The sequence below is a fragment of the Manduca sexta genome, chromosome 28, assembly GCF_014839805.1.
Source record: "Manduca sexta isolate Smith_Timp_Sample1 chromosome 28, JHU_Msex_v1.0, whole genome shotgun sequence".
Taxonomy (NCBI): domain Eukaryota; kingdom Metazoa; phylum Arthropoda; class Insecta; order Lepidoptera; family Sphingidae; genus Manduca; species Manduca sexta.
The window spans coordinates 5,053,033-5,078,432 of NC_051142.1; the positions used below are offsets into that span (position 1 = coordinate 5,053,033).

The 25,400-nt window shown below is 36.6% G+C and overlaps 1 protein-coding gene across 1 annotated transcript; it reads left to right on the plus strand.

Moving 5' to 3' along the window:
• The first annotated feature begins 788 nt into the window (after positions 1-788).
• Positions 789-25,092, plus strand: LOC115452044 (ATP-dependent helicase brm). Its single transcript, XM_037444398.1, has 28 exons — positions 789-1,537; positions 7,788-8,377; positions 8,464-8,773; positions 8,849-8,926; positions 9,010-9,110; positions 9,223-9,361; positions 9,561-9,750; positions 9,934-10,072; positions 10,186-10,360; positions 10,703-10,810; positions 11,112-11,232; positions 11,413-11,548; positions 11,641-11,722; positions 11,818-11,975; positions 12,081-12,258; positions 12,478-12,720; positions 13,331-13,497; positions 14,106-14,294; positions 14,600-14,758; positions 20,318-20,489; positions 20,762-20,871; positions 21,664-21,784; positions 21,903-22,088; positions 22,302-22,498; positions 23,316-23,444; positions 23,530-23,656; positions 23,935-24,115; positions 24,524-25,092. Exons 1-28 carry the CDS (start codon positions 1,076-1,078, stop codon positions 24,661-24,663), a joined length of 5,088 nt encoding a protein of 1,695 aa, XP_037300295.1. The 5' UTR covers positions 789-1,075; the 3' UTR covers positions 24,664-25,092.
• The last annotated feature ends 308 nt before the right edge of the window (positions 25,093-25,400 follow it).

Here is a 25,400-nt window from a genome sequence, read left to right on the forward strand (position 1 = left end):
TGGAGCTTTTTTATTATTTTGCCTCATTACCACTGTTTTTCCTGCTAAAGTTTTTACTGTCGGAAACACGGTATTTTATCCTTGCAACTCGATAATTCTTGATTTCGACATGGAGACACAGTAGTGTCAATAATTCCCTTTATTTATCAACGAATTATTATTACAAAGTACACTATAGTGTTACGCAAATTTCTTATGAATAATTTGTATACAGTTTTTAGGTCTCCTATTCTCTTAATTTTCCGTTATTTATTTTCAGTCTCGCATAGAAATTGAACAGTACGATACTTTACAGATATGATGTTTATCCATCCTATCAACAATTATTATGATTACAATCATTGCAAACGCAAATATTCATAAATTTCGCAAGTACCTTTTTTGATTAGTTCTTTTTTCCATTATAGCACACAAGGTAAATATAATACACAAATGTAAACACAATTGGATTCAATTTCTCGGAATAATAAGAGTCACTATTTCGTAAACACACACTCAATGTATTCGGTAGAAAGGTCAAGTTATTATTGAACAAAATCGCAATTATAAAGAATTTGTAAGTAACGTCCAACAATAACAACTCTAGTGTCAATAATTGCGGCCAATTGTCAGATATCATGATAGTCAACATACTTTCAAAATTTTTAGGTGTATTATATTGGTACTACATGTAATCTAAAATTTTGTCAACCAAAACTAAACTCTACGTAGTGGAATTAAGATATATAATCATTCTTCCAAAACCCTGACCCCAGCATCATTACACAAAATATTCTAAGTATCCTGCCCCTGTAGTATATTATTTACTCTATGGTTGAATCGAGTTAATTTTTTCATACAAAATTAAGAATTTCATTTATATGAGCATTGTTTGAGAGATATCGTAGAAAAGTGAGGTTTATAAATCTTTTTAGTAGTTGACTTATTACCCAAGAGTATGAGTTTGAGTGTATAACATTAATATGTAAAATCTAAATGCAGACGCGTCTTTCCGCCATAGCCACTGGAGCTTTTAATTTGGTGATTAGTGAAACTATTTCGTAATATGAATGGATATTTTTATTAAAGTGTGAAAATGGCAAGTCCGTCACCGCAGAGCAGTCCAATGCCGCCGCCGCAGGCGCCGAGCCCGATGGGCCCGCCTACACAGAGTCCGGCTCCGCCGCAATCGCCACACAGCCCGTATAACCAACAACACGTCAACGGACCGCCGCCGTCGCATCCTCCTGGCGCAGGTCAGCCCCCGATGCCGAACCACATGTCACCGTCGGGCCCTATATCGAATAGCAACGGCCCACCGGGAGTACCGCAGCAGCACCCCGGCATGCCACCAAGCGGTCATCAGATGCCCCCTCATATGGTGGGACCACACATGTCAGGTCCTCCTGGACACCCAATAGGGCCTGGTGGTTCACATACACCAGGTCCCAATGGCCATCCCAATATGCCAAGTGGGCCACAACATCCACCTATGCCGGGACAAGGCCCACCTCATGGCTACATGCAGCATCAGATTTCACACATGCCTCCAGGACAGGTAAAAATACTTGTACCTATTTATCTTATACTCCAGTTATTTTACAAAGAGCTTTCAGTAGACAATTTTATGAATGATAGACATGGGAAATAATAATCGATAGAAAGTTAAAGCGATTTATGTTGTCAATTAAATTATATTAAAATTGAATTTGAGTGCTGAATTTATAGGTAAATGTACAACTGTCATAAATATTATGTTGAGAATATATTAAAAGAGATTTATATATGAATTAAATGAGACTTAAAATTATTTTGTTCATAAAGAACATTAAAATAGAAAAAATAAAAACTAATCATAATACTACTAACTAAACATAACCCATAAGCCCATTTTTTTTTTTTGATTGTTTAAATAATTTAATTTTGCAATGATAAAATTATATTATTATTGTATCATCAGATTCAAATGTATTGAATATTGATTATTCAAAAACAATCAGTTCATGGCTGATCCAGCACTTACTCATTTGCGTTCCATTCTAAAAGCAGTAATAATTTTTGACATGTTTAAAATAATCAATTCTTCAATATAAATCAAAATGCTATTCATGATTTTAAATGGTTAATATTCTAATTTAAAAAGATGCATACTCTTATTTATTGAGTTTGTCTTTTTATAGAAGTATAATTAATTACATATTGATGATTCAAACAATTTTTGCAAGGAACAAATCATTTTGCAGCTGTCAAAGCTCTTCGTAAAGTAACCGGAGTATAATGTTTTCTATTTATTAACATTCTTACTAACTTATAACTGCAAAGTAAGAGAAGTAGGTGATTTCATTCAAACATTCATTTACTGTTTCTTGCAATGGTAGTTATTTTGTTATTATCAATTATTATATTCTTTCTAGTCTAGTGTTATACAGAACGGAGTTCAGTAACCTGGTTAACTACAGAACAAACAATATAAAGTAAACTAATAGAAAAAAAAATACCTATGTCAAATTGGTGGTACATTTTAAAGAATATTATACTTGGTAAAATATTTCATGAGCCTTGTGACAGCCGTCAAAATAAATGTGGCATTGGGAACTTATTAAAAATAGATTATTAGTATGGGTAATTGTAACAATTTTCATCAATTAAAACTTGTTTGGATTGATAGCACTGGTTAACATTACCTTTGTGACTATGAAATTAAACTTATACAGTAACATTAATTTGGGTCTACACATCTAGGAAAACCTATTTTAAAAATCCAGATTGTAAGTTCTAAATATTGACACAATTACAAAAAAATTACTTTTGAAATAAGTAGTTAAAAATTGATCAATATGGCTCTTTTTATAAATGTGTCCATCTTAACCTTTCACAACAGATCAACAATAGTCACCTAGCATGTTTTGGTCCAAAAAATCTTTATATTTTGCAAAAGTGTTTTTAATTCTTGGTGATATTATTCATCATATTCATTCTTAACACTAAGATTTTTTGAGGAAAAAATTATGAAAATCTTAGAAAATAAATTTCAGTGACATGTTTACACCCAAACACATAACTATGCAATGAATTTTCAAAGATATTATTTTTTTTTTTTATTAATTTAATTTTTAACTACACTTTTGATAGAGTTTCAGACTACTTTTCTTTGTTACTTAAAAGGCTCTTAAATTTTGTATTGTCTTATATTTGTATGATTTGAGGATACATTAATATTCCTTCCTTTAGGTTAGCCATAGAAAAAATTGAATGAATTATTTGAGTATTTTAGTTATCAATTATCTATTAAAAAAAGAAAACTTTTGGGTAGATATTTATTCATTTACAATATAACGTATGGGTAATCTTCTATTTTTACAATGCTCTTACCAAGCAGGACTTGTGCATGCTAATAACTCATATAAAGCCATAAATACAAAAACTGTTATTTTAAATGTTGTTGAAAATTGTAACAAAACATATTTTTATTTTTAAAAATAATAAATAAATATTGGAATAATGCCTAGTTCTGAAAGCATACAGTAAATATTATAAGGTTTCTTTAAAGTAATTTCTTTGGTCAATAATGAATATTAATCAAAGTATGTAACAATAAACTTGCAATGATAAATCTGTTTGTGAACTTAAAGCATGATTTGTGATTACTAAATAGTGGTCCATAAATGTTGTTAACTACTGGCAATATCTCAACCATGATGCTTGTAAACTGTTTAGTGAGGGGTTGTATGTGTGTTTCATTAGGAAACAGATGGTCTTTAAACTTTAGGTAAACCGTCATCACAATTGGAATATTGAATTTTTCTTTCACCCAATCAGCACTGTTCCCCGAGTAGTTGTCTGTGAAAATAACATATCATTAAAGTAAAAATATGAAGACATATAGACTGTGTTTACAAATATTTCTCAGCAAGTATGGGGCAATGCTGCGATAAGTCTGGTTTTAAGTTCTTACAGCATGACTTCCTTCGCTATGCATAGGCAGATGGCACTGTGATTGGCTCATATTGAAAAACTAATTGGCTGCCAGACAAACAAAGATGAGCAAAGCCAAAAAACTAGGATCATGCTCATAATTTTATTTGTGAATATGGTGCTAGTCTGCAGTAAGTTGAGATTGTTGATTTACTATAGTAAGCTAGAAAACAAATTTTAGACTAGGGTCTAATAACATAACAGAAGACTATCAGTAGAATATGAAATACAGTTGAATATCAATAACTTACAAAGTATATTTGCAGTGTTACCATAAAAATAAGTGGCATTGTGTATGTTGTACAGTTTATCACATGTAGCCGACAGTATTTCCATCTGTTAAAAAGGTTTTATTATGTAATTGTACATTTAATTTCTAAATTAACAAAACAAGTAGTGCGCTGTAATTCATAAGGTTGTGGAAATGATGAAGTCAACCTTTGGGTTGACTTCATTCATTGTTGGTTGTAAATACTTCTTTAGATGTTTGCTTCTAAAGAAGTATTTACATACCCCCAGTCCTAGATTATGTCTATATATATCTTAACCTACTAATTGAAACCGTTCCTATAAGCCCAAAAACGCCCAATGTGCTGTAAGTTGATGAGTTGGGTCCCATGCAGACTACTTGACCCTGCAGCACAAGTACGCAGTTGCCATGTGAAATAAATACTACTAAAATACAGTTCACCAAATTTCAAAACAGACTTGTGAAAGCAGGAAATGAACTGACAATCTTCAAATGCATTCTGAGATTGTCATGTATTATAGTTAGAACCATCTTGATTACATCAGCTTTCTAACAAATAAAGCTGCATCAATATCAGTCCATTTCTTTAGGAGTTATGATGCCACAGGCAGCCATACACATAGACACAGATCAGATAACACACCTCCTTTTTAAAAAAAAAATGTACTATTACCTTATACTAACCAGAATAAGATGATTGTTGGAATATTCAGTTGTGTATCCATATGGTATAGTTATGAGGCGATCAAAACTTCTCACATTAATATACATTAATAAATTGTTTGCCATGTTATTCATAAAACGAAAGAGCGCCTGAGGTTCTTCTTCTGATATTGGTCTCTCACCTGCATACACTACTTTACATTCTTCTTCTTGTACTAGATTTACAATCATAAAATCTGCTCTGTATGATATACTGTTGTACTGCTGGGCTTTAATAATATTAGGATTTACAATATTTTATGTACATATTAATTTATGAATAATATTATAAGTTATCACTTGTTTTATAAAAGGCGCCTGAGACCAAGTGCTATAGAGGTTCTCTATATAATAATAATGAATTGTACATACAGTTAGATGCCTTGTTGAAGAACCAATTTCTGTCAATATTTACTCCAATTGCAACTCTGTCATTACACATCTTTTTGGGAAAGAATACTTTACGATTTTTGACCCAAAGCTTATCCTGAAAAAAATATCCAGAAATTAGGATCTGGCAATATTTTTATGTAAATTAATATTCTGTCCGTACCTTTCTTAAGCTGTATTCATACCCATCGGCATTGAATACTGGTAGAAAGTAGAAGTCACAGTACTCAAGTAACTTATTGATAAGTTCTTTGCTTTCTAAAATGTTTTCTATGAAATTCAATATTATTGCTGGGGACATCCAATCTCTGCCTTCTTCTCCGCCCACAACAAGCACAGCACATTTTTTCTTCCCAACAGACATTTTTATTGCTATTAAATCTTTGGTTTCATATGTTTTCCCTATTATAATTTTCGAGAACATTGAATGCTTTTTAAGTTTAACTTCTATCCACAATTTCATTTTGAATGAATTGTAAAATGAGTTTATGGGAGTAGAGTTTTTATTGCCAGATGATTTTAGTTTACTATTTGGTTTATCCCACCTGATAAAGAAGAATATAACTGGAATAAGCTTGGAAAATTTCATATTGTTGTTATTTCAAGTACAAAATACTCTTACAGTATATTGGATTTTATATAAGTGAAATCTATGTTATTAGCATAGAGATCTTTTTCAAACAGTTCCAAGCAGCATTCTTTGACGATCACATAGATTGGTATGGCGGCCTCGTTCGTCACACCATTCACGAATATGTATTTATCATTATTTATGTGTAATGAGTATAGAAACGCTCGTTCACGCTGGTTGTAGGCTGTAACTTCATAAAGAGTATATTTAACAATGTCATTTTCTAAAGCATATAATAAAAGTGGTTTCCACGAAACTACGAATGTATAAAGCAGTGCTAACATAATTGTAACAATTTCTAATTCAGTGAGGTCGTGCATGTCAGTGACAAATTATTTTGACATTTATTGTTACTACCAAACAAGGTATATTTTATGGCATGTATTGAAATTTTGTTATTGTGTATTCCCTTGTGAGTTATAAACAATGCAGTTCACTAAAGTGACTCCATGATTTGTTGTCTGGTTTTCACCAGACAACAAACCTACATGACTAGTAGGTAGGCTTTTCAGCCTACCTACTAGTCATTCATACATTATTGATGTATATATAACACTAGCTTTTGCCCGCGGCTCCGCCCGCGTTATTAAGTTTTTCAGGCTAAAGTTTTCCGTTATAAAAGTAGTAGTTTCTCGGGAGCCTATGTTCTTCCCAGGGTCTCAAACTATCTCCATACCAAATTTCATCTTAATACGTTGGGTAGTTTTTGAGTTTAACACGTTCAGGCAGACAGATGCAGTGGGGGACTTTGTTTTATAATATATTTTTTAGAACTTTTTAAGTGAAACAATCCCGTCATACATCATTGTTGCATAACTTTAACCGTTTACGCAGCGCAGACAACGGAAGCTCTCAAAACTCATAATTTTCCCCGTTTTTGCAACATGTTTCATTACTGCTCCGCTCCTATTGGTCATAGCGTGATGATATATAACTTTGAGCACTCCACAAACAAAGGACTATTCAACACAAAAATATTTTTTCAGTTCGAATCGGTAGTTCCTGAGATTAGCCATTACTGCTCCGCTCCTATTGAATATCGCGTGTTGATACATAGCCTATAGCACTCCACGAACAAAGAGCTATCCAACGCAAAAAGAATTTTTCAGTTTGGACAGGTAGTTCCTGAGATTAGCCATTACTGCTCCACTCCTATTGGGTATAGCGTGATGATATATATAGCCTATAGCACTCCACGAACAAAGAGCTATCCAACGCAAAAACAAATTTTCAGTTTAGACCGGTAGTTCCTGAGATTAGCCATTACTGCTCCGCTCCTATTGGGTATAGCGTGATGATATATAGCCTATAGCACTCCACGAACAAAGGGCTATCCAACGCAAAAATAATTTTTTAGTTTGGACAGGTAGTTCCTGAGATTAGCCATTACTGCTCCGCTCCTATTGGGTATAGCGTGATGATATATAGCCTATAGCACTCCACGAACAAAGAGCTATCCAACGCAAAAAGAATTTTTCAGTTTGGACCGGTAGTTCCTGAGATTAGCCATTACTGCTCCGCTCCTATTGGGTATAGCGTGATGATATATAGCCTATAGCACTCCACGAACAAAGGGCTATCCAACGCAAAAATAATTTTTCAGTTTGGACCGGTAGTTCCTGAGATTAGCCATTACTGCCCCGCTCCTATTGGGTATAGCGTGATGATATATAGCCTATAGCACTCCACGAACAAAGGGCTATCCAACGTAAAAAGAATTTTTCGGTTTGGATCGGTAGTTCCTGAGATTAGCGCGTTCAAACAAACAAACAAACAAACTCTTCAGCTTTATATAATAGTATAGATAAAATCCATAAGTATAATTAAATTAGAAAAATCTAAAAAATAAATGTTTTGCAGGCTCCAATGCCGATGGGTGGTGGTCCTCCACCAGGCAATGGTCCTCAGGGTCCTCCAGGAGGGCCAGGCGTCCCGATCCCACCTGGTGGGCCGCCTCCACATGGCGTACATGCGCAGGGCATGCCATCAGCCGCTCCTGGCCACATGCCGCCACACCACGCTATGATGCCAGGTCAGGGTCCACCACCGCACCCGCAATCGCCGGGGTACGGCCACCCCTCTGGTGCGGCGGGTACTCCTGGCCCGCCAGGACCTCCGGGGAGTTCTGGCGCTCCGCAAGCAGCCACTCCACCTCAGGGCGGCGCCCCGCCACACCCACCAGCTGCACAGACTCCGCCGCATGTTCAGGCACCGCCTCCTGCCACCTCATCAGCTAACGGCGCTCCGCCCGCTTCGTCACCGATGCAAGGTTCTATGGCGGCGACCGGTCCTGATAATCTAAACGCTCTGCAGCGAGCTATCGACTCTATGGAAGAAAAAGGTCTTCAAGAAGACCCAAGATACTCGCAGTTACTTGCGCTGCGAGCCCGGTCTAATCCGCAAGATCCAAACAAAGGACTCTTCTCCAATAACCAGCTCTGTCAACTCAAGTGAGTATTCCATTTGACTTGATAGAATGTAGCTTTTAAACAGGAGTGCAGATGTAGAAATGATCATTTTGTTTTTGTTTAATCAGAGCTCAAATAACTGCGTACCGAAGTCTGGCGCGCAACCAGCCACTGACGCCGCAGGTGGCCGCCATGGCATCCGGTAAGCGCACCAGCGACACGCCGCCCGAGTGCCCCACGCCGCCGGCCGCGGGTGCGTACGGCGACGGACAGGCCGGCGCGGGCTCGGGCGCTCCACCCGCCGCGGGAGGCAAGCCGCCCGCCGGCGCCGCGCAGGGGGACGCGGCGCGCGGAGGAGGAGGCGCGCCGCCAACACCTTTACCCATGACTGGACAGATGGCGCCGCCGACACAGCTCACTCCACCTTTAGTTAATCCAGTAAGTTTTATAAATTTTCACATAACTATCGATTTCCGCGTGAAAACTTATTAATGTTAGCAAATTACGTTGCAGCCGGTAGGCGGCGCCCCACCATTACGCGGCCCTGCACCGCTGCGTCCACCTGGACCGGGTGCGCAACAAACCCAGCAGGTACCTATTATTATTTTCATACACGTATTTACACACATATTTTCATTCAGGATACAGGCATATAAACTAATGCGTTTTTTCAGCCTGGTGTACAACTTCCTGGCGCAAAACAGAATCGAGTAACTAGTATGCCGAAACCCATAGGCATTGATCCATTGCAGATTTTGAACGAGAGAGAAAATAGGTAAACTGTTTATCTATCTCATGGCTATATAATTACTTTTACGTAATATGAACAGTAGCTAATCCTTTTATTTTTTATACTGAATTTGTGAACTCGCGATTTTGTATTTTAGGATTGCAGCGCGCATAGCTCATCGCATAGAGATTCTGTCGAACTTGCCTGCCAACATACCCGACGACCTCCGCTTGCAGGCGCAAATCGAACTCCGAGCTCACCGCGTTTTGAACTTCCAGAAGCAATTGCGTGCAGAGGTTGGCTTATTGTGTTGAAATTAGTAATCGTAATGAAATGATTTTTATATTTGTGAGCTTCCTGTTATGGCTATAATAGCAACGTTAAACATACAATTATTCTATAAAATGCACTCTAAATATTCACATATTAATTTTAGATTCTTGGTCAAGTCCGTTGCGATAAAATGCATTCTAAACATTCACATATTAATTTTAGATTCTTGGTCAAGTCCGTCGCGATACTACCCTAGAGACGGCTGTGAGTATCAAGGCATACAAGCGCACCAAACGACAGGGTTTGAGAGAGGCTCGCGCGACAGAGAAGTTAGAGAAACAACAGAAACTTGAGGCGGAGAGGAAACGACGACAGAAACACCAAGAATTCTTGCAGACTGTCTTACAACATGGTAAGCGATGGTTATAACAATGGGGACTGTTTTATCACAACACGGTGACTTAGCAATTAGTCACCTTCTACCCGTACCAAAATTTCGTAATATTAAATAATTTTGATGTGCTAGAAAGCGTCATCTGATTTTATGTTTTACAATACAAGTCTATTTAATTATAAACTTTGTTACCACACACAGCTAAGGACTTCAAGGAGTATCACCGCAACAACATAGCGAAGTTGTCTCGCATGAACAAAGCTATCATGAACTATCACGCGAACGCTGAGCGAGAGCAGAAGAAGGAACAGGAACGTATTGAAAAGGAGCGTATGAGACGGTTAGTATGCACACGCTTTTTGTATAATCAAGTTCTTTGCACCCATCAATGAAACCTTCTGTCACTTTCCGTATTGGCTTATGTGGTTAAGATCACCTTTGGTTTGTTTGCAGTTTGATGGCCGAGGACGAAGAGGGTTATCGAAAACTTATTGATCAAAAGAAAGACAAGAGATTGGCGTTCCTCCTGTCACAAACCGACGAGTATATCGCTAGTCTCACCGAGATGGTCAAACAACATAAACAGGAGCAGCGCAAGAAACAACAAGAGGAGGAAAGGAGGAAAAGGGTCCGTATACAATACGGATTATACAGTATGATATTTGGAATAAGAACTATTAGCTTTGCATGAAGTTTTGATTTTTAATATAATTTGATAACGGAAATCAATTTGCAATCTATAGGAATGTTTTTACGTATATGTACTGCCTATTGCCAAGTAGTTGAACCTCAAGTTGTGTACCAACAAGTTCTAAAAATACTTGTTGATTGACAAGTTCTATCTTGGCCGCCGTTATTTGTTATAATGCCTTTATAAACCTATTTTTATGAAGGTGTAGTTGTTTAGAGTGCTCCAAAGTTTACAATGTAGTCAAAGTGCTTTTACTAATTATTTTATATCAATATTTAGAAATCGCGTAAAAAGAAGTTGTTGGAAGGCGGCGACATTGATGCGCTCGATGACAGCTCGCAGACGTCAGACTCGCGCGTCAACGTCATGGACCCAAAGACTGGAGAGGTGTGTTATATCATAACGTACAATGTTTTATGTTTGGTTAATACGTTTTTTTGTTTATTTATATGTACAAGGACCAATTATGTGACTCATAATATTTTTTTATAAGAAATGAATAAACTATTTTGATTTGATCGCAAAAAATAAACAATCAGTATAAAGTATAATCTTACTAGGTACTCATATATTACTTATGTTTGCTATGATGACATTCCATTGGTTTATGATCGAGACCGATTTGAATTAATGGAATTGATTAATAAGTCTTACCATGTGGTGGAATTTATTACCCAATATGTTGTAGATACTGAAAGGCGAAGACGCACCATTGCTATCCCAGCTCAAAGATTGGATGGAAACTCATCCTGGGTGGGAGGTGCTCTCGGACTCTGAGGATTCTGGAGACGACAGTCAAGATGATGATGGTGCGTTTGTTATATGTAATATTATAAAATGAAGATTATTCTAAACTGTATCATTTATTACTATAAGAATTTCATATTATAATGTTTTATGCTACAATGTGATGTTAATGCTATAAATCTTATTGTCTGTAGTCTGTACCTTGTTCATCTTAATGCATGCTTATTGATTATATTTTTTAGAACACAAAATGCGTAAAGATAGACACAAAGACGAGAAGGATAAAGAGAAATCGGAGGAGGAGAAGGCGCGTGAGATGATCAAGAAGGCCAAGGTTGAGGATGATGAGTATAAGACTGAAGAACAGACTTATTACAGGTACACAAACAAACAAATACATAGTGTCTAATTTCATTTGATTGTTTTTATACTAGAAATGTATTTTCAAATGTGTTTTCTATTTATTTTAGCATTGCTCACACGGTCCACGAGTCTGTCACTGAACAAGCCAGTATTTTGGTGAATGGAAAACTTAAAGAATATCAAATTAAGGTAGATAGCATAACATTACGTGACTAAATTTAAATAAACCTACTACCTATTCTAACATTTGTTAAATTTACTAAATATAAAATATCTGCTTTTAGGGACTTGAATGGCTGGTATCTCTATTCAATAATAACTTGAACGGTATCCTGGCAGACGAGATGGGTCTAGGCAAGACCATCCAGACAATTGCATTGGTAACCTATCTCATGGAAAAGAAAAAAGTCAATGGTCCATTTCTAATTATTGTACCGCTCAGGTAAATAGTGGCATCAATTTATACACGAATAATCCATAAATACATATTTCAGCTTGTTTATTTCTATACCTTATGGGGAATGCTAACAAATATTTATATTTTTAGTACACTTTCTAACTGGGTACTAGAGTTCGAGAAGTGGGCGCCGACGGTGACCGTGGTGTCGTACAAAGGGTCGCCACAGTCGCGTCGCCTCGTGCAGACGCAGATGCGATCCACCAAGTTCAACGTACTGCTGACTACTTATGAATATGTCATCAAGGATAAAGGCGTGCTCGCTAAAGTTAGTATATGCATGCTAACATTATGATGATTGTGTGTAGGCCGGATACATTTTTAATAACAATAAAGTTTATGGTCTCGTTTTCAACATAATGTATTTAGTGAGGTATTGAAGTAGAATTGTCATTCTATTCTTAACAAGTCACTGCCTAAGCAAAAATAGTAAGGTTGCGAAAATTGTTATGAATGATACCATATATGTTGTGTAATGATGATTCAGGTGCAGTGGAAGTACATGATCATCGATGAGGGTCACCGCATGAAGAACCACCACTGCAAGCTGACGCAGGTGTTGAACACTCACTACATTGCGCCGCACCGCCTGCTGCTGACGGGCACGCCGCTGCAGAACAAGCTGCCCGAGCTGTGGGCGCTGCTCAACTTCCTGCTGCCTTCCATTTTCAAGAGCTGCTCAACCTTCGAACAGTGGTTCAATGCACCTTTCGCCACTACGGGAGAGAAGGTATTATTATACTGAGACGGTAGTCTGGTTTGTTGTTTAGTGCAATTAATTCGTTTTATATTCACAAATATATTTTTTTACCTTTATGTATGTACAAATCTATAATATAAAAATGAATCGCTAAATGTGTTGGTAAGCGCATAACTCAAGAACGCCTGGACCAATTTGGCCAATTCTTTTTTTTTCAATATTCGTCGAAGCTCAAGGATGGTTTTTACGGCGAGAAAATATCAAATAATTGCCGGAAAAACCCTAAAAACAGTCCTTTTCTTTATCCCATACAAACGTTTTCTAACTAATACGTAGAGTCAATTTGAGCTTTATTGCTATTGTATAAAGTTCACTGTTGTCTAAGCAATGTAGGTGTGTTCCTAACATCAAAGTAGTGTGCGTTGGAGCACAGAATATAATAATGTAATGTCGCGTTCTGAAACTCAACAAAAGTGATATCGCATTGTGACTAATAAAATAGATAGGAACAAAAAACTGTCATATTACAAATCTTTTTGACAGGACGAAGTCTGTCGGGTCCGCTAGTATTTTCATAAAAAATCTAATGTTAATGTATTCACTATCTCAACAAAGTCTGCAACAATGTTTCCGAATCCAGGTAGAGCTAAATGAAGAAGAAACTATCCTGATCATCCGTCGTCTCCACAAAGTGCTGCGGCCCTTCCTTTTGCGGCGATTGAAGAAAGAGGTAGAGAGCCAGCTGCCAGACAAGGTCGAGTACATCATCAAGTGCGACATGAGCGGGCTGCAGAGAGTGCTCTATAAGTAAGCTTGCCATTTTAATTGTATTATTATTTATGGTGAAAGGACATAATACTTTATGTGCTGCTTTAATACAAATATGAAGGCATAAACTTCTTAATCAATATTAAGAATAATATTGCCTTCATTATGATCGCAATATTCGTTATTTTTTATCGAGTTAACAATGTATTGAAAAAAAGCGGCGATAGCCTAGTTGGTTGTGGAACGGTCTGCCGAGACGAATGTCCGCAGGTTCAAATCCCAAGGGGCACACACCTCTGATTTTTCAAAAAAATTATGTGTGTATTCTTTGTGAATTATCGCTTGCTTTAACGGTGAAGGAAAATATCGTGAGGAAACCTGCATACCTGAGAAGCTTCTCTATAGGAATTTCGAGGGTGTGTGAAGTCTACCAATCCGCACTAGGCCAGCGTGGTGGACTAAGGCCTAATCCCTCTCAGTAGTAGAGGAGGCCCGTGCTCAGCAGTGGGCAAGTATATAATACAGGGCTGATATTATTAACAATGTATTTATGTCTAATGTCACTCAATATTTATATGACTTTAGGTCCCAACAGTTCACTTTATTTAATGGTATTTCTGAGTTATGAATTCTTATTGTTATAACAGACATATGCAGTCTAAAGGCGTTCTTCTTACGGACGGTTCTGAAAAGGGCAATAAGGGCAAGGGTGGCGCGAAGGCGCTCATGAACACGATCGTGCAACTGCGCAAGCTGTGCAACCATCCCTTCATGTTCCAACACATCGAGGAGAAGTTCTGTGATCACATCGGCACCGGCGGTGGGGTTGTTATTGGGTACGTATCAATAAATACATTGGTACCTATATTACGTAAATTTTGGTGAATCGATCCTTTTGTTTATAACGATCAAAAGACTGTTGCACAATTAGGGGTTTAGTACTTTTAATGTCAGATATTGCAAAAAAACTTTCATTACATATTTTGTAATACACGCGGCTCCAATACATTTTTCAAAAACAACAAAACTTTGTATTCAAGATCCATTAAATATATTTTTCTTCTGTTTATAGATTAAAACTAATCAGTATATAAATAATAAAATAAAAACTTTAAAATTTCTGGAAACGCGAATTTTACAGTCCCGATCTTTACCGTGTGTCGGGCAAATTCGAGCTGCTCGACCGCATCCTGCCGAAGCTGAAGCAGACGGGGCACAGAGTGCTCGTGTTCTGTCAGATGACGCAGTGCATGACTATCATCGAGGACTACCTTTCCTGGAGAGGTTTCCAATACTTGAGGTATGTATAAACATAATTAATCTATACTATTATATAAAGCTGAAGAGTTTGTTTGTTTGTTTGTTTGTTTGTTTGTTTGAACGCGCTAATCTCAGGAACTACCGGTCCAAACTGAAAAATTCTTTTTGCGTTGGATAGCCCTTTGTTCGTGGAGTGCTATAGGCTATATATCATCACGCTATACCCAATAGGAGCGGGGCAGTAATGGCTAATCTCAGGAACTACCGGTCCAAACTGAAAAATTCTTTTTGCGTTGGATAGCCCTTTGTTCGTGGAGTGCTATAGGCTATATATCATCACGCTATACCCAATAGGAGCGGGGCAGTAATGGCTGATCTCAGGAACTACCGGTCCAAACTGAAAAATTCTTTTTGCGTTGGATAGCCCTTTATTCGTGGAGTGCTATAGGCTATATATCATCACGCTATACCCAATAGGAGCGGGGCAGTAATGGCTAATCTCAGGAACTACCGGTCCAAACTGAAAAATTCTTTTGCGTTGGATAGCCCTTTGTTCGTGGAGAGCTATAGGCTATATATCATCACGCTATATTCAATAGGAGCGGAGCAGTAATAGCTAATCTCAGGAACTACCGATTCGAACTGAAAAAAAATTTTTGTGTTGAATAGTCCTTTATTTGTGGACCGCTATAAGCTATATATCATCACGCTATGACCAATAGGAGCAGAGCAGTAATGGCTAATCTCAGGAACTACCGGTTTGAACTGAAAAAATCTTTTTGTGTTGGATAGCCCTTTGTTCCTGGAGTGCTATAGGCATATCATCATGCTATAACCAATAGGAGCGGAGCAGTAGTGAAACATGTTGCAAAAACGGGGAAAATTTCATAATTTTCCCCGTTTTTGCAACATGTGTTGGCAACGGAAGCTCTCAAAACTCATGTTTTGAGAGCTTCCGTTGCCTGCGCTGCGTAAACGGTTAAAGTTATGCAACAATGATGTATGACGGGATTGTTTCACTTAAGAGCGTTTACGTGCCGCGCGTGAAGTCAACTATAGGTAATTCTTCGCAAAATTCACTCACACAGAGCCGTTGCGTAGCTGTGTGCGTAGAGTTAGCGCGTCGGCTATCTTTATAGTCAGACCAACCAATTTTGATCTTTTCGCTTTAATTATCTAATTGGAATGTAACTTATGATTTATGAATTTATGATAAATGAAGAATTCTATTATTAAATATATAAGAATTCATCATGAAATAGTTTATATGTATCATTTTGTAATTATAAAAAAAAATAAACATTTTTAACAAATTTTACAAATTGTTATTTTCACTTTTTAAATGCAAATGCTTAAAAAATTTAAGCATTTGCATTTAGAAAAGTACCCTTTAGTAAAGTGGAGCTCATCATGAAGCCGAAAGATAGGCACCAGAACTCCGTAATCAGACAATAAATCAGGAAAATTACTGTGCTACGATGTTTATAATGGACCACATAATTACTCCATAGATCTGCAGGTTTTAATATTTAGCGTATTGAAAGTTTAAATTAAGTCATTAGAAATTACATATTGGAATTTATATTTTGAGTCAGAAGGTGTATGTAATGAGATGTCATTTTTAGGTGTATAACTAAAAAGTGAGAAATAAAAGACTTCTTTTTCGGAAGTTGGTTATATTTTTTGGATAGTTTTTTTTAATAGGTATTGCTTCTCAGTGACATCGATCATCAATCGATCGATTGTACATCCATGTATAACAATTTACCAGTTTTATATCCATAGTTTTGCATAATATTTGCGACACACGACGAAGCAAAATAGTTGGTTCTGTACTTTTTTGACCAACAGCAGTCAGCTTTGACTGTAAGTATGGGGATACCGTCTTTTTACATCGCCACAGCATCTTGCATCCTGTCCTCTGCAGCTAATTTCAATCATTTAGCTAACTCGTCGTAACATTTCATGTAAACATTTTGCGTTAATATTGGTAAATCTATGGAAGCTAACTGTTCGTTTAAATTTGATCTACCAACTTCAGTCATCATAGCTCCATTCACAGTTCCACGATATACGTCCATACTATCAGTATATCTCTTAGCGCTTAAATAGCTTAAATTCCATATTGCACATATTACACTTCATTAAAAATGTTGACTACAAGCAAACATTCTCTTTCAATAGTTGTAAATGTTCGATACTACAACCTGTTGCTCTGTTGTGGTTATTGAGTGTTTTAATTTGATCCAAAAAATATTGAAAATCTATAATTTTGCGGCTTTTAATAACCTTATTTATTTTGAGTGTAATATCAGGCACGATTACCTAAAAATTAAAAAATATATAGAATATACTATTATTGTTATCGAAGTTTACGCAAACACTACATACTTAAGTAAAACTGCATATGGATCTAGACGCGTTTAATTTATACAAGTATAATGACGCCGAAACCTGCACAGGGTTAAACGTCAGGATAAAATTATATGTAAAATTGATGTGAGCGTGTAAACCTAAACTAGCCCAAATAGTTAAGAAGATAGGTATACTAACTACTACTAGTAGCTTTATTCACTAGCTACATAAATTACCAAATCCCTTATTTCTAAGGTTCAAAGAGGAGAAAGATATAGGATTCCGTCTCTCGTCACTTGAATTTTCTTAACAGTGCGCATCAGTGAACACAAAACCCTTCTTATTTGAAAGTAAGCGTACCTATGCATTATGCAAAAAAATCAGCCAAGTGCGAGTGGGACTCGCGCAATGGGTATTTGGCGAGTTGTAAACGTTTTGACAACGGGACAGCAAAGTGATTCTATAAGGCTAAGAACTCACGAAGCGGTTTTTACTCGCGCCCGTGGTTGAGAAACGGCTGTTTTATTTCCAAACTCATGACGACCGGAGATCTGTGCGATTTGTAACCACCGCGGTTCCGATTATGTCCTGCAAACTTGGCGAGCGATTATCGCAAGGCGGGCGGTTACAAGATGGACAGTTAACGGTCAGTTGAGTTCCAGAACGCCATGGACACATATCAGAAACGATCACGATGGAGGAAAATGGCGTCAGATTTCTGTAACCACCCCTCCCCCTACCGACTACTGCAGTCGCCCACCTACTAACCACAGAGCGCGCTGGTGCTACCGTGGCCCGCACGATTCTACTAATTGGCCGCCAATACAGCGGGTACCGCATACAACCGCGCACGCCGCGGGCGTAAAACGAGTTTTGAAATGTGCGTTTAGTCCATTGAAATGTTACAATTTAAGGACCGAATATTGCATTTCTTGGAGGACGCAATTTTATTTTTGGGCCATGTGTGGGGGGTCAATAGAAGCTTAACCTCAAGTTTGTGGGGTCGCCACCCTTGTCCCCCGGCCGCCATCTTGGAAAGAGGGGTGAAAACACTTTTTTCGCGATATCTCGGAAACTATACGTCTTACAAAAATTTTGTAAAGCCATAATTTGTAGCAAATTGTTTTGCCTGCAAATATGTTTTTTTTCTCCTTTATCCCCAAATGGTAACTCATACCTTTTCTACCTGCATAACATTCGATAAGTTAAATTTGGTAAGTTCTATGGCAAAGAAAAGAGTTAGGAATAAATAAGTAAAGATGTACGAATTTAACAAAAAATTGTAATAATATATTTACAATAAAAAAAATCAAAAATAAGTTAAACATTTTGTTTCGACCAGATTCTCATGAGCATTGACGAACCCGGTAAACTTTGGAGCGCTGTAACAGCGTTTTAAATGAATGAACTAAAAAAAAATTATAAGGAACAATTTTCCTCAAAAGATCATTTACAAGTTAGTTTGAGGTAATTTTTTTGTAAAATTTAAAAAAAATAAGTTATAGAGCAAAAAAGAAAACTTTTATAAACATTTTCTCACATTTTTGCTTATAACTTCTTTAATTTTTAATTTAGGGCAAAAAGTTATATAAACATATTTGTAGGCAAAATAATTTGCTACAAATTATCACTTTACAAAATTTATGTAAGACGCATAGTTTCCGAGATATCGCGAAAAAAGTGTTTTCACCCCTTTTTCTATGATGGCGGCCAGGGGACAAGGGGGACGACCTCACAAACTTGAGATTAAGCTTCTATTGACCCCCCACACATGTTATAAAAATAAAATTGGGTGCTCTAAAAATACAAAGCTCATGTAACATTTCAATGGGCTAATTGTTTTTAGCTTAAGGTTCCATTTTTTCCTTTGAGTAACTATGCTCAAGTGTTTAATGAGTAAAAATAGCAACAACCATAACTACAGACGCATGTTATAACATTAGTACATCAATCTTTTAGCTTTTGCTTTAGCCGAAGTTTCAGCGTTGTTACGTTTCCTTTTCTTGCCTAGAAATAGCTTTACTTCCCATTGTGTCTGAAACATAATAATATAATAATAATTTATAGTAACTACTAAAATTATTGTCAATCATTAAAGAAAAAATATTTTACTTACAAAAGTACTAAGATGTGGCAATCACTGTATACACGTGACTATTTTTTCTACGCACAGCAAAGTCCAACTGGAGTCTCGCCGGAGCGACGAGCGATACGTCCTCTCTCTAGAAAGCCTCAAGGCGGACTAATTTGAAACGATTTGCGCGTTGGGTTTTATAGTGGTATTTAAAATATTTATAGAAAAATAACAGAACTAATTTTGTAGAATTTTTAAATTGTATGTTTTTAAGGAGATTTTCTTCTATTATAGTAATCCAATATTATATTCAATTAAGTAAGATATAGTGATAAAAAAATCATTTAAATGACCAACATTTCTGAAATTTTCGAATTCTTTGAATTTTTATTTCTCATGAATTAAACATAAAAAGATATTTTTTCTCTCCTAACTTTTTTCTTCAGGATCTTTTTAGTTAGATAAAAATAACATATTGTTATGTTCCTTAGTGGTTTAAGATATGTTGAGCTTCGAAATAGACGTTCGAAGCGCAAATTTGAAAACCTCTGTTCAGTAATCATTAAACAATTTACAAATACTCAATAAATCTCAAAATTTTCTCTACTAACTTTTTAGACAACAAAATTTTCTATAATAATTACTAATTCATATGTTTTTAAAATAATGTTTTGATGGATATTATCTCCTTCGAAAAGTGCTGTTTTTGAGACATACGGCGCTCGGATGCGTAAACGCTCTTAAAAAGTTCTAAATAATATAACAAAGTCCCCAGCTGCATCTGTCTGCCTTAACGTGTTAAACTCAAAAACTACCCAACGTATTAAGATGAAATTTGGTATGGAGACAGTTTGAGACCCTGGGAAGAACATAGGCTCCCGGGAAACTACTATTTTTATAACGGAAAACTTTAGCCTGAAAAACTTTATAACGCGGGCGGAGCCGCGAGCAAAAGCTAGTATAATATAATAGATAAAAGGTCTGACGTATGTACGGAATTTATTTCGTATGGATACGACGTAGCGTCCTGGTGAAGCCTAGGTCACTTCCGCTTAAGCTGGATTAGGACCCAATTCGAGAGCATTTTACTAGCTGCAGTTACCGTCGGGTCTAATTTAGACAATAGCGTGCTAAAAATATGACAAATGAAGGTAATATTATGCATTGTAGATTGGACGGTATGACTAAGGCGGAGGACCGTGGCGAGCTTCTGAAGAAGTTCAACGATGCGGACTCGGACTACTTCATCTTCCTTTTGTCGACGCGCGCCGGAGGTCTCGGCCTCAACCTGCAGAGCGCTGACACAGTCATCATATTCGACTCCGATTGGAATCCTCATCAGGTTACTATGTCAGCTGATTACTAAGTTGTAGCTTTCTCGTATGTCTCTATCCGTCAGGGTACATACTAGGTACCATGTCTTTATGCTATCAAGTGGCATTGTGTAAGCACTAAACTGTGCCTTGCAGATTTTGTGAGTTAAAGTCGAATTTCTAAGTACTGATTATGCATGGTATGCATCTTATTAATATCTTTATAATGGTTCCTGTTAATAATATTAGTATGATAAAAGTTCAAAACCTATAACAACAACTCTTACAACATTATATACAGGACTTGCAAGCGCAAGATCGCGCTCACCGTATCGGCCAGCGCAACGAGGTGCGCGTGCTCCGGCTCATGACCGTCAACTCCGTCGAGGAGAGGATCCTAGCCGCCGCCAGGTAACATCGCTACTTCCATTTACAATTTATAATCTATACTATTTTGTTCGCTGTGACAAATAGGAGTGGGGCATGAATGAAAAATTTTGTAAAACAGAGAAAATTTATTTCTTTTGTCCTACTGAATGGGCACGAACCTTCTCTACTGAGAAGGATTAGCCCTTAGTCCACCACGCTGGCCTAGTGCAGGTTTACACATCCTCTAAATTCTTAAACAGAACTCAGGTTTGTAGGTTTCCTTACGATGTTTTCCTTCAACATTAAAGCAAGCTATAATGCGCTGCGTAAATGGTTCAAGTTACTCTACAGTCATCTATAACGGAATTGTTTCTCTTAAACAATATAATATTATGAAATATATATTTTTTAGGAGGATCTGTCTGCCTATCTGACGTGATAAATTAAAAATCTACTTTTTATCCCTGGAAAATAAATATATAGCGGGACTTTTATCCCGTGAAACTGACCCACGCGCGCGAAGCTTATAGTACATATTAAGAGATTAGGAACAACCTCGTGATCACCACTAAAAACGTAACACTATTGCCACCATTACTTTATTTGTTACTCGGCATCATGTTACATAGTGTAAAATTATGTACTTGTGGCGTTTGATTGCTTTTCGCTATGAGCGAAAGCCATTTTGTAGGATAGCATAGTTGATTGATAAAATCAACTTTAGTATTATATATTTTCTTTTAAACAATCATTAGAATAAATTTATAACCGACCTACAATTTAAAACTGAAATTAAATATTGCAGAAAATAAAAGTTGTTTTGCTTGTGATCAGATACAAACTGAACATGGACGAAAAAGTGATCCAGGCCGGTATGTTCGATCAAAAATCCACGGGCTCCGAGCGGCAACAGTTCTTGCAAAGCATTTTGCATCAAGATGGTGACGACGAAGAGGTTTGTTTACGCAAGATTATAGTACATAAATATACTTCACATGATATTTGCACTTACGTTACATTTATTCGTGTAAAAAAACCCTTCTGTTATAAGTGTATTTAAAAACCTTTAACAGGAAGAAAATGAAGTCCCCGACGATGATCTCATAAATGAAATGATAGCGCGTTCGGAAGAGGAGCTCGAGATATTCAAACAAATAGACGTGGAGCGCAAGAAAACGGAAACGCAGTCTCGGCTCATAGACGAGTCGGAACTGCCCGACTGGCTTGTCAAAGATGACGACGAAGTTGTATGCAATAAGGTTGGTATAGTATACATATTTCCATATTCACATTATTAAAAACTTACTGTATTGATTTCCGTAATTTAAATATCATAAAAATCGATCTTTGGACAGCTTCACTTTTACGTTCCTGGACCATTGCAGGTTATGGAAGTAACACAAAACCATGTTAAGTTTTTTTTTAATAATATAATAAATATATATATTAACATGTTTTACACCCATAAATAGGGTCAAGGTTGGAACTATCTAGACGAAGACGAGACGCTGGGCCGCGGTTCGCGCCAACGTAAGGAGGTGGACTATACGGACTCACTGACGGAGAAGGAATGGCTGAAGGCCATCGATGATGAGTTCGAGGAGGAGGATGACGATGACGACGATGATGAGGTGCTCGACAAGAAGCGCAAGAAAGGCCGCAAACGGCGGTAAGTCATATACCATCATTGCTCCGTTGTCGACGGTGTGCGTGCGTGCAATTATAGTTGTAAAAAAAATCTGAGAACGATGTTCCGTCCATCAAACAACAATATGCAATAAGTGCAGATATCTCTTTCAAGTCAAAAACTTAATGACTGAACCTAAAAACTGCATTTATAACTTATCATACAGTGTAAATAAATAAATAAATAAAATGTACTCTAGTATTCACAAAACTCAATTTCAGGAGAAGCCGGTTCATCCCGAGCATGGCGCGATAGTCTGATTTATATTGATGTTTGATAGTCCCAGGAACATTTTGATTTGACTTTGGTTGGATTGCAGCGGGGGCGCACTTATATTATGAATGATACAAATGCGACGAGCAACTTAATATCACAACAGTTGCGGAAGGATCTCTAAGCGTGTTCTACCGTCGTATATCATGGCGAATGCTCTGATGAATTGTTAAATCTGATCCTTTCTTTTACTTTTCTTAGCAGAATCACGCGTGCTGGTATGCGAAGATAAAGCTAAAAGTGAAAACCACCACAGTTTGAACCAATAGGTTCGATAAACCTTCTCTTTGCCGCATCATTCGGCTTTGGAATAGTTTACCAGCGCGCGTGTTCATAATTCTGGGTCCTTCCGCCGAAGCCTGAAGAAGCCAAATGCTATTTGACACAATGATTGTGTCAAATAGCATAAGATACTCATTAGTTGCCTACTCTCTGTGGACGGCGTTGTGCTTGTCATTAAATGCAGTGCAGTCATGCAAGTTAAAAAATACAAATTTCATGGGTTAACATAGTAAATATATTTCAGTCGAAATCAAGACGATTCCGAAGAGGACGAGGCGCCAGCTACATCGAAAAAGAAAAGTAAAACTGAAATCAATCAACTCAAAAAACGGTTGAAAAATATTATGAAGAAAGTCATTGATTATTCTGATGAGTATGTTTCAAATATTTTTATGAACTATAAATATGTATAGTGTTACTAAATGTTTACGACGTCTAAATGACCAATGCTGTTACAGAAACGGGCGCGTGTTGTCAGAACCCTTCATGAAACTACCGTCTCGTCGGGAACTACCTGATTATTATGATGTTATTAAAAAACCATTAGACATAAAGAAAATTATGAGCAGAATTGAAGATGGCAAGGTAATTTTAGTAATATTTATGCTTTGGTTAGGGCCAAACCACGGAGTCGAGCGGCGAGTGGGCGAGACCATAGTCATAAGTCTTTATGGCTAAGGGCCACATTAGACATCTTGGTTTAATGTGGACCATAAACATAATTTCCTAAAAAAAACAATTTTATAAGACCTAATTAATTATATGTTTTTTGTTTGTATTTAAATATATTTAGATACAATGCTCAGGATAGGTTCTTCTGAACTCTAGATATTACCCTAATTTGGACTTTTCTTTTGTTACAGTACAGCGATATATCAGATCTGGAACGAGACTTCTTTACATTGTGTGCAAACGCTCAAATTTACAATGAGGAAGCGTCTTTAATATATGAGGACTCAGTACGGCTGCGTAATGTTTTTATTGATATGCGTCGACGCTACGAAAGCGGCCAGAATTCCGATGATTCCGATGATAATGATAAAGGTATGAATTATGTGAGATACTGTAATATTATAAAATTATTTATTATATTTTCAAATTCATTTATGTAACTATTTGTAACTACCGTATAATTATTATGGAATTGTATTGATTAATTTCTTTTATAACTTTTACTACAAATAGCCCCAATTCAAAGTAAGGGGCATTCTGATTCGTACCGTGAGATAATAAACACTTGCCAATAAAACCATATTGAATCTTTTGAACTGTGGTGACGTCATAGACCTACTCCATGACTACTCTGGCGATCAAACCTCGACATGTACTTATAACGAAAATAAATCTGATGGTCTGGAATTTTTTTTTAAACTTGTCATGTTTTAGTCAGAAATCAGAATGTATTGTATATGGCACGAAAATTTGCGAGTAGAATTTTTTTATTCTTTTCAGATGATGATGATACAGATGGCGAGTCCAATCGTTCAGTAAAGATGAAGATTAAACTGAAGGGGAAAGGGAAAAGCACACCATCTCGAAAGCGTAAACAACGGAAATACATCTCAGACGACGAAGACTATGAGGAGGATTAGACTCATTTTAAGAAATGGGACATTATGTTCCAAGTATAGGCTTATTTATAGGTGGAATATGATGCAGGACGTAGTATACATGTTTTAAAAAAGTAATTTTAATGCTTCGACGTTAGCTATTTGCCGGTGCGAAAATTCGCAATTTAAAAACTTTATTAAAGGATAACCAATATCGATTTATCATGTCTGTAGTTCACTTTGTATTATCATTTGACGTATTATCAAGAAATAGGTTGAAGTAAATAATTATTTTACATTCATTGTTTATATTGTCCAGTATAGCCAAGCATTTTGTATAAGATTTTTTCATAAGCCTGTATTGTGATGATAAAAATTCTCACTATCCACATAGTTATAAGTTATACTTATAGCAAAATATTTTCTTTATAATTTAATGTAATTTTAAGCATTAATAAATAAAATGTAAGATAAAAACTATTTTTTTATTAATTTAGAATGATAGTTAAATGAACTGTAGCATAAAGTACACTTGGATACACTTGGACACAATGTTTCTTTTAATACGGTTTTACATAATGTCGGGAGGGAGAGATTCTCAGAACATAAAACTAGTTTACAAATGTGGGGTAGAGATGGTTAGCCACTGTTAGACAATTAAATAGTTTACAACAGTTTGAGTGTCTTTAAGTATATCTTTAGGCTCTTAAAGGGAGGAAGTTAAGAGATAAAAAGGAATTATCATACAACATATGCTACCAAAAACATTGTTAGTAAAA

What these genes read in the sequence shown, in the direction of transcription:
- LOC115452044 (XM_037444398.1), top strand. Translation starts at nt 1,076, where the DNA reads ATGGCAAGTCCGTCACCGCAGAGCAGTCCAATGCCGCCGCCGCAGGCG. An exon ending in AGAGGTTTCCAATACTTGAG is followed by an intron (nt 14,759 to 20,317) that starts GTATGTATAAAC and finishes TATGCATTGTAG; the next exon opens with ATTGGACGGTATGACTAAGG. An exon ending in AAGATGGTGACGACGAAGAG is followed by an intron (nt 21,785 to 21,902) that starts GTTTGTTTACGC and finishes AACCTTTAACAG; the next exon opens with GAAGAAAATGAAGTCCCCGA.